The sequence below is a fragment of the Blennius ocellaris genome (genome assembly GCF_963422515.1).
Source record: "Blennius ocellaris genome assembly, chromosome: 3".
In the NCBI taxonomy this organism is placed as follows: domain Eukaryota; kingdom Metazoa; phylum Chordata; class Actinopteri; order Blenniiformes; family Blenniidae; genus Blennius; species Blennius ocellaris.
The window spans coordinates 18,863,079-18,875,748 of NC_137652.1; the positions used below are offsets into that span (position 1 = coordinate 18,863,079).

General features: G+C 38.4%; 1 protein-coding gene across 1 annotated transcript; it reads left to right on the plus strand.

Moving 5' to 3' along the window:
* The first annotated feature begins 5,274 nt into the window (after positions 1-5,274).
* On the plus strand, positions 5,275-12,087 carry cyth4b (cytohesin 4b). Its single transcript, XM_080520537.1, has 12 exons — positions 5,275-5,321; positions 5,501-5,565; positions 6,734-6,800; positions 7,403-7,521; positions 7,605-7,685; positions 8,049-8,161; positions 8,351-8,499; positions 9,404-9,515; positions 9,709-9,785; positions 10,575-10,646; positions 10,756-10,910; positions 11,356-12,087. Exons 2-12 carry the CDS (start codon positions 5,528-5,530, stop codon positions 11,435-11,437), a joined length of 1,065 nt encoding a protein of 354 aa, XP_080376663.1. The 5' UTR covers positions 5,275-5,321; positions 5,501-5,527; the 3' UTR covers positions 11,438-12,087.
* The last annotated feature ends 583 nt before the right edge of the window (positions 12,088-12,670 follow it).

Consider the following 12,670-nt stretch of genomic DNA (forward strand, 5'->3'; position numbering starts at 1 on the left):
GAGTTTCAGCTCAGACTTTATGATCCAAAAGCAGTTGGATTATCGTCATCATCATCATCATGCCAGTAGATTCATATCAGCAAGCAGAGCTTGTAATACTCATGTGTGACCACTAGATGACGCCGCTTCAGCATAATTTCTAATACTGCGCACATCCCCGGTCTCTTAAAGCTACTGACACAATGATCTTATTATAAAATATATAAATTCTTCATTAAAATAGGTCAAAGAAAATTTCCGTTAATCCATCAAAATGTTTAACAGTTTTTTACACATCAAGATGACTTAGCTTTATATCATGAACACCTCCTTTTGTTGCTGCCATTGGTGACAAATGGGTTTTATTGAAGGCTTCAGCTGTAATTTGTGCACCTCATTAAGAAAAGTAGTGAAGTGACAGTACAGGGAGAGGGATAAACGTGTCAGATTTGAATACTGAATGACAGCCTCGCTCTTAGCCCATTGTGTAATGAGTTTCCTGAATTATAAAAGTCACTTCCTAGACTGTTTGGCAACCAACTTTAAAAAGCTGAGTGAAACATACAACCTCAGAAATACAGCACATTTGTTTATAATATTGCAAATGAATGAATAAATAAACGACACAGGCAGGGATTTTAGTTGAGGGGCCACATACTGCACAATTTCATTTTGAGTGGGCCAGACAAGAAAAATAGTGCCATAATACCCTTTTGACTTAAGTTATAAAGTTTTTCTTTGTTGTAGCACAGGGTATACATGATGAATTGAAAACATGATGAAAACAGGATGTTTTTGTGAAAATGTCTATGTTTTCACAAAAACCAAACAATTACTAAAAAATGACTACAATTTCACCATAAAGCCAGTTTTAATGAAATCTTCTGGTGCAAAATACAGTGCAACATCCCTCAAAAAAGTGTAACACTAAGCTTGTTTAAACAAACTCACCCGGACAGCATGACATTGTGAGCAATGCCAGTTTGATATCTTTCATGGCAGCATCACCAAAATCTCAGCTCAGGTCATTTTCTGGAGCATAACTTCTGCTTTTTCTTCTCATATCCATCCACCCATCCATGCATCTTCTATATTGCTTTATGGCCATGATACACCTGGACAGGTCGCCAGTATGCCAGAGGATAAACACACAGAGACTGACAACCAACACGCACCAAGAAGAACTATTTACTATGGCTGTGGTGCTCATGCACAGAAGCACAGAAAAGTCATTTTTCCCAAGTTTCTATAGAGATGGAATCTGAATGATTTCAAAAAAGTTGAGTTTTTCCTGTCTTGTGTTCCCTGCATGGACAACCTGACTCATGTGTTTCAAAGCCTGTGACAGGAGCTCATGTTTCAAAATACCTAAACCAGTCTTATTCTAAATATTGAAATCCATCACTAAACGCTTATTGTGAAACGTGTTCCACTGGTCACGTTCTCATTCTTTGTGCTTATGTCAGCTCAACAGAGCACTGGGTGGGGAAGAGGTGGAGTTAGAGGAGAGCATCCACTTCATTCAGGCGCCTGCTATTGCACCGTCTGTTCAGGCAGCCCGTTGTACCTTAATGTTGGATCTCTTTGCTTATTGACTTCATTCATTCCTACCTGGATATAAATGACTGATTGCCAAATGGGTAAGACCTGATCTGATCTCCTTCTGACTTTTAAACTGTAAAGTACTCCAACTTCTTGGTTAAAATATCAACTTAAATATTGACAGTTGTCATATTTGTACTAGTGTAAATATTTCATGTGATTTGTATCTTTTAATTGATTCTACCATATGATCCTATTTGTATTTGATATTTTAGATTAAAAACTGCTGTTTATAAGCTGCTTGCACTTTCTCTCACTGTCAAATTTCTGATGTGTCTCTCCTTGTGTCAATTATCTGCTCCCTTTGAACAGTTGTGCTTTGAGTAGTTCAATTATAGTCACAAATGTCTGGGTATGCCACCGTGTCCTCTGTAGTGAAGCCGTGCACAGTGCACATAGTGTGAGCTGAAATGGGGAAGAGACACTCATGCTCACACACCTCCGGTAATAACATGAATACAGAAGTTGCTATCTTTGTTTGGACGTCTACATACCTTATATAATTTAGGCGTTATGGGCTCTATGGTGTCTCGGATTCACAATAAAGTCTGGGGAGCCCGACGGGTGACGTGCGTCAGGTTTGTTGCTCAAGATGAGTGAAGGAAGGGTGGAGGAGTGGAAGTGGTCTGATCACGACCAGCAAACCAGTGACATATCTGTACAGGAAGCAGCAGCTGATACTGCTCTCCTAACTCTTCGGAAAGATCTCTCTCACAGAGGACCGGTCCCTGTTTTTAGTTCTAATCATCTGAAATTAAAAGCTTCTAGAAGAGACTATCAGTCTCTCAAAAAATGTGTACCTGATTACAGTTAATCTTTAAAATAGATGCTGGGAAACACAAACTTAAAAAGACATGAAGCCAGACTAACTGGAATGAACTATTTATGGTGTTCTTCATTCAAAGTATTGTTACAAAAACTGTTTGTCTGTGGAAATTTAAAAAAATAGATATTATAGTTTGACTGAAGGGATGCACAATGGTGCAGACACTCCTGTGTCATAAGGGGAATGTTGTGGGTTCAAGTCCTGACAAGGAAATCTGCTTGTTCTCCAATACTAATGTTTCTTTCCATAGAAAAATAGCACGTTTATATGAGGGCATGTTTGAGAGAGATGGAGAGATAAACTGTCTCTTTGTGTCTTCCCTGCCATTGCTAAATATTAGAAGAAGGGGGTTAAAACAGTAACAGAGTTATTTCAATCAGAGGCGTCTCATCAGTATTTTCAGAGCTGGAGTACTGAATATTGAGACTTTGTTGTTGGTCAGACAGGTTATATGAGTTTATTGGCGGAAGATGCTCAAAATCAGGGGTTTCAAAACACATTTGAGTTCAGTGGCAACATTCAACCCAATTTCATTTTGAGTTGGAAGGACCTGTAAATATAACCTTTGAATTTAAACTTTAAAGTCTTTATTTGTTGTGGTGTGTGATGAATATTTCTATATTTTTGCAAAACTAAACAATTACTACAGATAATTTTTACAGTAACATAAGACCAATTTTAATTAACCCTTCGAAACTTTGGTGTAAAATACAGTGAAGTGTCCCAAAAACTTCTAAAGTTGTTGTGCTATGAATTTCATTACAAATTCACCTTGACAGCTTGGATTTGACACTAATTCTAGTTTGTCATCTTTCATGGCAGCATCTCCAATATCTCAGCTTGGGTCTTAGTGTTGAATTGTGTCCGCTACTTTTCAGAAGTTTGTGGAATAATATCTGTTATTATTGACATTTTTACAGCAAACTATTCTTTTTCACTGACAGAAATCCAAGCAAAATGTGGATTTCTATCAGTGAGAAAGAACAGCAACATTTACTGCTAACCCACAGCAGGTGCAGTTTATACTGACTGATGTTGGTGCGTCGTCTCAGGTTAACATGAGTTTATTGAATTAGTAACTGAGCTGTTTAGTGAGGAGAGACAGAGAGCACACTGCTCAAGTTTTATTTTATTTTTTCAATCTTGCACTTTAAAAAGGTCCTCTCAGGTCGAGTTTCAGTGGTTTTAAAAATACTACCACAGTTTCATTGCTACTTTTTCACTTCTGATTGATCAAATGTAACCATGTTGGTGTTTTTTCTTTCTTTTACATCAGCATGTTATTAACAATACATACAAAAATGTACCGAAAGTATGTTACCCTTTTTTTTTTAAATTGCTTTTACATTACGGTGTGTGGCTGGACCTCGGTAAGGATCACTTTACGCAACGATGTTTCAAGTGAAAATGCATTATTATGTTGTTTTTTTTTAAAGAAAAGTTTAGAAGCACAATTTCTAAGAATCCTGCAAGTAAATCCAAGTCTGAGCCGGGAAATGATCGCAATGTACATAAGTTAAGAGAAAATAATCTGAAATGGCCATCATTATTTCTCTATATGACATCTTAATATTTAACATAACCTAAGCAAATAATTTTGTAATATAATTTCTAAAGTCTTTTTTCTCCATTCACCAGGCATTCACTAAAATATTTTTGCTGTTCAGCTTTACTTTTGAAGTTAAAAACTTTATAGTTAATATAAAGATCCATAATTACATCCAATGATGAAGTGATGTCTCTTTAAAGGTGACATAAAACTTAGCAAAGTCACTTATATTTCTCATTTCTAGATTCAACATGAATCTGAAAGGACAATTGCCGCTATTATTGAGTGTATTTTCTTTTTTTTTTTTTTTAAGAAAGGACACTAAATATCACTATTTACAATGACTGATACAATCAAACAGATACAATCACTGGCTTCACAGTTCTGACCAACTGTAAATAAGACATGCAATGATCAAGCTAAACACTGGACAAAAATAACACATCTCAGTTATATTTTCCAATATTCTAGTATTTCCCTTAATTTACCAAATAGAACCTCTTGTCTGATATAATTGGAAACCCTATGATTGAAAACCCTGGGAGTTTATTGGATAGTCTCTCGTCTTCTGATCTATCCACTATTAGAGAGTGTGGCCATTTCCCTGCATGATATCATGAAGGGAAAATCTCTTATTCAGCCGTATGAACACACAGTCACTAAAAAGTGGAGCAAACAAGGGAGGGAGATGACAGACTTTCTTCACTTCCAGAGCCTCATACACAGGCTGTGGTGACACATATTACTTCCAGAAAACTATTATAAAGTGAATTTTGCATAATATGGGACCTTTAACAATATCTTCCACTGGGTAATGCTGTACTGTGTTTTCATCTTTTAGTAAATCTTTGGATTTGTTTATAACTCACTTCTAATGTCAAGCTGTTTGTAGAGCAGATACATGCTCAGGGCTGAAGTTCTAAATATACAACCATGGGTTTTCATGCTCTGAGTGTTTTTTTTTAAAGAATGGTATTCATAGAACCAAGTTTCATTCTGCGAAACTCACACACACTGTTCTTACACGTCTTCCAGTGAAAACCTCCATTCATTGTGCTATGGTTGACTATAAATACAAAACATATAAATATGAAGTGAAATCAGCGATCTGTTTATAAAGTGACTTTCCTCTTAAATTGCTGGTATATTACAATGAATCACTGAACTGATTCACGCCCTCCTTCTGACAGAGTATACTGACTAACAGTAAGTTAGAATTAATGTGTAATCGTTCTGTGGAATCAAAAAATCTGCTTCATAATTTGGTTTGATGTCGGTTCAGTTTCCTCAGATTTCACGGCAGACGAGAAGATGGAGATCGAGAGCATAAAGACGTATAAGAAAGACCTCCTGGATGACATACAAGTAATTTGCACACCACAACATATTTGTCTGCACCCTGATAATGAAAAAAAATTTTCACTTAACCTTGAGAGGGTTTGTCATAGTATGTTGATTGTGCTTTGTAAATTATAACTTAGATTTGCTTTGAATTTAAGGCAACAAACATTTAATGACTTCTCCGTCATTTCTACTCCAACCAGAGATTAAAGTTGGAGATCGACAGTGTCATGGCGGAAATACTCAGCTTCGAATCTGCAGAGGAAAAGTGAGTTTTTGTCTGGGAAGGACCCGACACTCACGTCACACGCACCCTATGATTTATTCTTATACATTTGCTATTTAAGGGCTAAATTCTAAATGTCAACCACATGACTGCCTCACAGTGGTAGTTAAACCATTTCCCACATCTAGGTCACATTAGCTTTTCATAAATGTTCAACTTTCATACATTTTTCAACCTAAAAAGGCAAAAGAAAGTTGAAATTGGATCTATATTTGTTCAGAAGAATCAAACTCTGTCATGATTGCAATTGAGTTTTTCGCATGTAAGATGCTCATTATTCAGTTATTTGACGAATGGGTTGTATTTATTTGATTTACCAGGTTTGAAAAAGTTGAATTAAGATATTTTTCTTAATATATTTGTAGTAGTTGTTTTTGCAAATCCAATTTGTTGAATCTCCAAACCAAAAATGCATCACGCATCAACATGTTGAGGCTAACAGTGACCGCTACTGAACATTTATTGCGATGGCTAGAAATGGGAAATTATGGATGTTTTGTGGGTGAACTACAGCCGACTCAAACACTTTCTACACTTGTTGAACTCTGGTCCTCAAAGATCTGCGTCCTGCACGTTTTAGCCTAAAAAGTATGGAGCATGCTATGAGCATACTTAAATCTCTTATCACTATTACATCAGTCAGAAAGGCTGCAGCCACTAGAGGTCGCCTTCTCCTCCAGTAGCATCATTCAAATAAACAATAACATTCTTTTGTTTCTTTGATTGATGTGTTCAGAAGTAATGGTCCTTCTACCACCTAATTTTTTTTTTTTTTTTATTATTATGAGACACATACCCTTCTGATGCTTTAATATCTGTGGTTCCCAACTGGACCGTAATGAATTTTAATTTCTGAATGCTAGAAATAGCCATATATGACTATTTTCTTAAAATTAACCAATGTTTGTATCACATTGTACTGCATTACAGTGGCAGTACAGATATTCTACAAAACATGTTGGCTCTATGTTGTGATTACGGCTTGTTTGTTCATTGTTACCAAAGCAAATATGCTAATACACTGGTGATAAAAGTTAAAAGCTTATATAGTTCATCTCAAAAGAATTTCAACATAGAACTGGATCACAAAAGTAGTAGTTTCTTGTCAAACTTTCAGTTAAATCCTTATTTATTCTATGTCGATTTTCAGCAAGACGCTTCAGAGGAGCAAACGATTCTTAATCGGAAAGAAGAAGTTCAACATGGACCCCAAGAAGGTGGGCTCAGAAATGTGTCAACCTGATTATGTGTGTGTTTGGGAGTCAACAAAGTAGAGTGAACATGTTGCAGTTAAATACCACGCTTGACATCATGTTTACTGAGTCGTCTTGCTCCTGCTCTTTCCTCCTCGCCCTTGTTTGTCGCAGCGTTGACTTCCTTTAAAACTCTGCAAACGGCTCTATAGCACGGTTTCAGTGGTTTTGCCGTCAGGTCAAGCATGAAAATTATGTAAATGTCCTAATCTGCACCCCGAAAATTCACCAACAAGACGCATTTGATAGTTTTTTTTGTCCTGGACGCTTCACATTTTCTAGTACAGATGTGACAGAAGAGTTGTAGTTAAAATATTTCACCATAGTTTTCCTTTTTGATGTTTGTGTTGGAGCAGAAAAGGGAAGAGAAATTGTTTTTTTTTTCTTCCGGAATCCAGTTTACAGAAGCTGCGAGCTTACCAACACGAGATGAGCTCATTGTGAAACATAACACTTTTAACCACAAGAAGACAGCGCAAGTTTGCATGCATGAGTCACAAGCACAGTGTCACGAACATCCACTGCTCAAACTTGCAGATATTTATCCCCAATGTGTTGACATGCAGGGTATCAACTACTTGGTGGAGAACAAGCTGCTGGATGGAGACGCTCACTCCATCGCTGTGTTTCTCTATAAGGAAGATGGACTCAACAAGACGGCTATTGGAGAGTTCCTCGGAGAGAGGTGAGGAGAGTGGACAAACGGGAGGAAACCCTGAGTGTTTAGCACATAAGAAGGAGGTCAAATCTCCCATCTTCACCCCACAGGGAGGTTCTCCACCTGCAGACCCTCAAGGCCTTCGTGGAGCTTCATGAGTTCTCCGACCTCAACCTGGTCCAGGCTCTCAGGTTAGATCGCTTTCCTCCAAACTCCTTTTCAAGATTAACGACAATCGAACCCACAGCCGATACATACACGGATTTACTGCTTATTGTAAACAAACAAACAAACAAACTATAATGAACAAACAGTATGTAACAGCTCTTAAAAGCATATACAGTACATCCACTTCCACTTTCTCAGCAAAAGCTTCCACCTTGCTCACCTTTGATAAAACTTTGTATTGGTTATGGATTACCAAAGCAGAAATCATTTGAATGAAATCCAATATCAAACAAAGTCTAACTTAGCGTGAGTCTAAGTATTTCACTTCCTCACACAACCATGGAGAGAGTTTTACTAATAAAGGTGCCTTATCTTGTGTGAGACAGACAGTTTCTCTGGAGTTTCCGTCTCCCTGGTGAAGCTCAGAAGATCGACCGCATGATGGAGGCTTTCGCCACACGCTACTGTGACTGCAACACTCATGTCTTCCAGTCGACCGGTGGGCTTCACTCAACATATCAACTTTCCATCCATTTCTTTCTCAACCAATCTCTCTTTGAATACCTCTTTTACACACATGTTCACTTTTGAAATACCCCACGTTTCCAAAAAAACCACAAGGGTTCAAATGTCATGCTGTAATTCCTCTTCGTCTTTTGACGTGTGCATCTTTTTTTCTCAACACCAGACACGTGCTACATCCTGTCTTTTGCCATCATCATGTTGAACACCAGCCTTCACAACCCCAACGTCAAAGACAAAACCAGTCTGGAGCGTTTCATCTCCATGAACAGAGGCATTAACAACGGTGAAAATCTACCCAACGACCTGCTCTCGGTGAGAATGTTACAGTCAATCCCAGGGAAACAATTCCAGGGGAACAATCACAGGGAAACCACAGAAACTTCCTGTCATATGAGACTTTTGACTTTGGAAATGAATATCCCGTGTTCAAATCAGCCTTGTCAAACGTCCCACTCATTGAACTGAGTATAACCATGCAGATCACCATGTATTGTGTGGTATGTTTGCAGAAGTAACTTGTGATGATTTTACATCTATGTAATGATGTTTTGCATCACAGTGTGATGGTTTAGAGTCTTGTGGTGTCTTCTGTGCTTGCCTCCTAATTATCGTTTGCAATTTTTATCGTCTTTTACACTTCATAAAGGTCATTTTTGCTTCTCAAGTATAGCTGTTTTATGTCTCATTCGCTAAGTTCAATTTTAAGACTCTGTATATTTTATTTCTGGTGTAGGATTCGATTTTCTAAGACTCCTGCATATCTCCTTAATTTCTCTGTCCAGTTATTAATTCATGAATCACCTAAGAACACAGGAGGATTCACCATTTCTACTCAGATGAAATCAATTTCAAGGTCCATCCCATACAAAGAACCTTCCCTAATTGAGTAATAATGTGATGTAAATGGCTCACGCAAACACATAGTGCTTAGTTCTTATATCTTGCAATGATCGCATCCTTAAAAATGTACACACATCCACATAATCAAGTCTCGTGTCATTGTCTGGAACCCCCACACTGTACCTCCTATTGGGATCACTACCTGTCCATGCCACTTTTCAAAAACCGTCCTATAACTCAGTATCTTATAAGAACATGACACATTGACACTTCTTGATGTATCGCTGTGTTATGGAGGTTCTGGAAATGATGATGGAAGCCATTGTTGGCCTCATATCTCTAACTTTTTTTTACCGTTTAACCCCTCGACACTCAGAAACTGTACGAGAGCATCCATAATGAGCCATTTAAAATCCCAGAGGATGACGGGAACGACCTGACTCACACCTTCTTCAACCCAGATCGAGAGGGCTGGCTCCTCAAGCTCGGTATGATAGTATTACCACATTTAACATTTACTGTACATTAAACAATTACTGTGCTGCATCAACATCTGAGGAGAAGGTAAAAACAAGAAAGTAAAGAGGAAGCACCAAGAAAATTACTAAATATTGGAAGGTACACATATGGTAGTTGCGATTTTTGTTTGTTTCACTACCATTTTCACTGTCTGTTTTTCAGGGGGTCGGGTAAAGACGTGGAAGAGACGATGGTTCATCCTGACAGACAACTGCCTCTACTACTTTGAGTTCACCACTGTAAGCTGCCCACACAATGCTTGATAAACTCTGCCAGTGTCATATGAATCGTCCAAAAACAGATTTACTTATTCTACCCTTAGGTTCTACCCTTATTCTACTCTTAACCTTTAAGATAGAAGGAAGAAGCAGTGGAACCACAATTCATTTAGAAAATCACATGTTATCATCCATTGCTCTTGTCAAAACTCCTGCAGCCACAAGATGGTGCCATAGATAAATCAAAAGCAGAACTCCAATCATCATGACTCATGGGGTTTATTTAGTTTGCACTTTTGATGATTTGGCCAGTTAGATGATTAATAATTTACCAAGAACTTCTCGTAGCAAAGACCAAACCGGAATATTGCTAAGGATGTGATTAAGCAAAAAGTCCTGATGAACTATCTTTGGAGACTCTATCTATGTTCAAAACATGGCAAAAATGTACACCGACGGTATGCGTTAAATGGGAATAATAGATAACTCACTGCGAAACTTTGTCATTTTTAGGACCTACCAGTCATCATTTACCTTGTGTCACTGTCCTTCTACCCATTACTGTTGTGGATACGTCTCCATTGTTGTCTTTATGGTTGCCTAGAATCTCTATGAGGGCTGTTCAGTCCTGCGTCTATTTCACTTTATGTTTGAAAGTATTTAATATTCCTGAGCTTCAGATCATAGTTCTTAGTCTCTTCTGCTTCCCCTTTTTTCTTGACGTCGGTAGCATTTTTAATCACAGCTGTTCTTTCTTGCCTCTGGAACACGTCGATTGACTCAGTTCTTCTCTTTGTAAACTGTCTGCAGGATAAAGAGCCAAGAGGCATCATCCCTCTGGAGAATCTCTTTGTGAGGGAAGTGCCATACCCTCGCAAACCGGTGAGATCCTCTCGGCAATGTTTCCAATGGGCAGAAACTTGTGAAGGTTTGATGCCTGGTGGATGAATTGAAGCACTGACCATAATGTTTACGGCCTGGTGTTATTTAGTACTGTCTGGAGCTGTACAACCCCAACGGTCGAGGCCAGAAGATCAAAGCCTGTAAGACTGAAACAGACGGCCGTGTGGTGGAGGGGAAGCACCAGTCCTACACCATCTGTGCTGCCAGCGCTGAGGAAAGAGACTCGTGGATTGAAGCCATCAGGTAGATAGAAATCTCGTTGACCTTCTTGATTGCAGCTCCAGTGATTGGTCTGCTCATTCAGGCTCTCTTTTGTCCAGGTACGATGTATCTTAAAGCAATGGAATCGGGTTAACTGGACTTGGCCATAGGTCCAATCTAGTTGTGTAGTCTTTGGTGTACAGTGTTTGTCAGGTTATTTTCCACTCAGCGTACACCTACTTCAAAATCCCCCATGATTGATCACTCAGCAGTATTTAAAAGGCAGATGACTAATTTTTGCCATTGTGTAGTTTATTATAGCATCTGTAATTTACATTTTCAGCTGTTCTCCCTTGTTTCCATGAAGGACTTTTCTTGCAGGATGTAAGCCCCCCCCCCCCCAGCACATCCTGTTTGAATATATTGATTTTGTGAAATTCAGTTCATTTTAATCAAGACTAATGACTACCATCTTCACTTCCCACAGAGCGAGTATCACCAGGGATCCTTTCTACGACTTAGTCTCACTCCGCAAGAAGAAGGTGATAAACCAAAGTCCTCAGGATTGAGCAGCTTTTGTGGGATCTGGTCCTCCTGTACATTTTCATTTGCAACACAGTTGTGTTGATGATAACCGCGTCGCATCGGAAATACATGGACAATACATGCGGGCTAAAAGAGGGACTTCGCTTTCCGCTTGTTTCTTTTCTTTGGCTCCTGAGAAAACCAGTGCCGGACCAAGAACGCGTTTCAGCTTGTGCTACTATCAGCGTGGCGAGCTACAGATCTTCAATGATCTTCAATGGTATCAGGCCTACTTTAGTCCAGAGATGTTGTTCAAGCTGTGGACCCACTGCACTTTCTGTCTCCCGGTACTTTTCATTAGGCGTACAAATGGACATTTAGAGGCAAAATAGCCTGTAACTCTTCACTCCTCTTCGTAAGATCAATACATAAACACTCTGCTTAGTTATGTGTCATCTTAAAGTTTTTGTTATGTAAATATTACATTTACCCCATTGTAGTGTTTGTACTTTATCATGATGGTGATGAATTAAGATTTTTGACCGTGCAATATTGGCAACACAACTCGTCTGCATCATAAAAACCTTTCTTGTGTCATATGCAATATTTGGAAGAAATCATTTGGCTTTGTTTATATATTGTGTTCCACATGTACGAGGCTGTGTGAGTTCTGTGTTTGTTCTGTTCTCATGAAGTCATTATCTAATAAAAGAAACAAAGTATTCAGAGGTTTGTTAACATGAAAGTGGAAGGTGAGCAGCTGCGGCTCAATTCCTCATATTCACTCACCTCACTTCCTCGCGTGCATCTTGATTCTCAAAGTGCCTTTGTGGTTTTACCGTAGAAACTGAAAAAACTTACAACTATTATCATTGTTGGAGCAGAAAAAGTGTCATTGTCAGTACCGAGGGCAGTAATTCAAGGATTTAAGAGGATTATGGTACTTAGTGCTACTGAAAATGCAACTTTTTGAAATCGGTCTCTATGTGGAAAATGCAAACTCTATGGCAATCATTTCTGCTGTTTCCTTGGAAATTGACATTGGTTTTAAAGCGATGCTGCATAAATGTGAAACTTTTCTAAAATGAAAATACACCCCAAAAAAACTTCACTCATTTCCAACATCCAGGTATTTCTTAAGTACATTTTTTTCCCTTGAAACAAACTCATTCATTCAGTAATTTGACGTTATTTTAGCAGATTCCTTGTTGAAATGAGTGCAAAATGACATGGAAACTTCAAAATCTGGCAGGCAGTCTGCGGTTGTTGGAGAAACC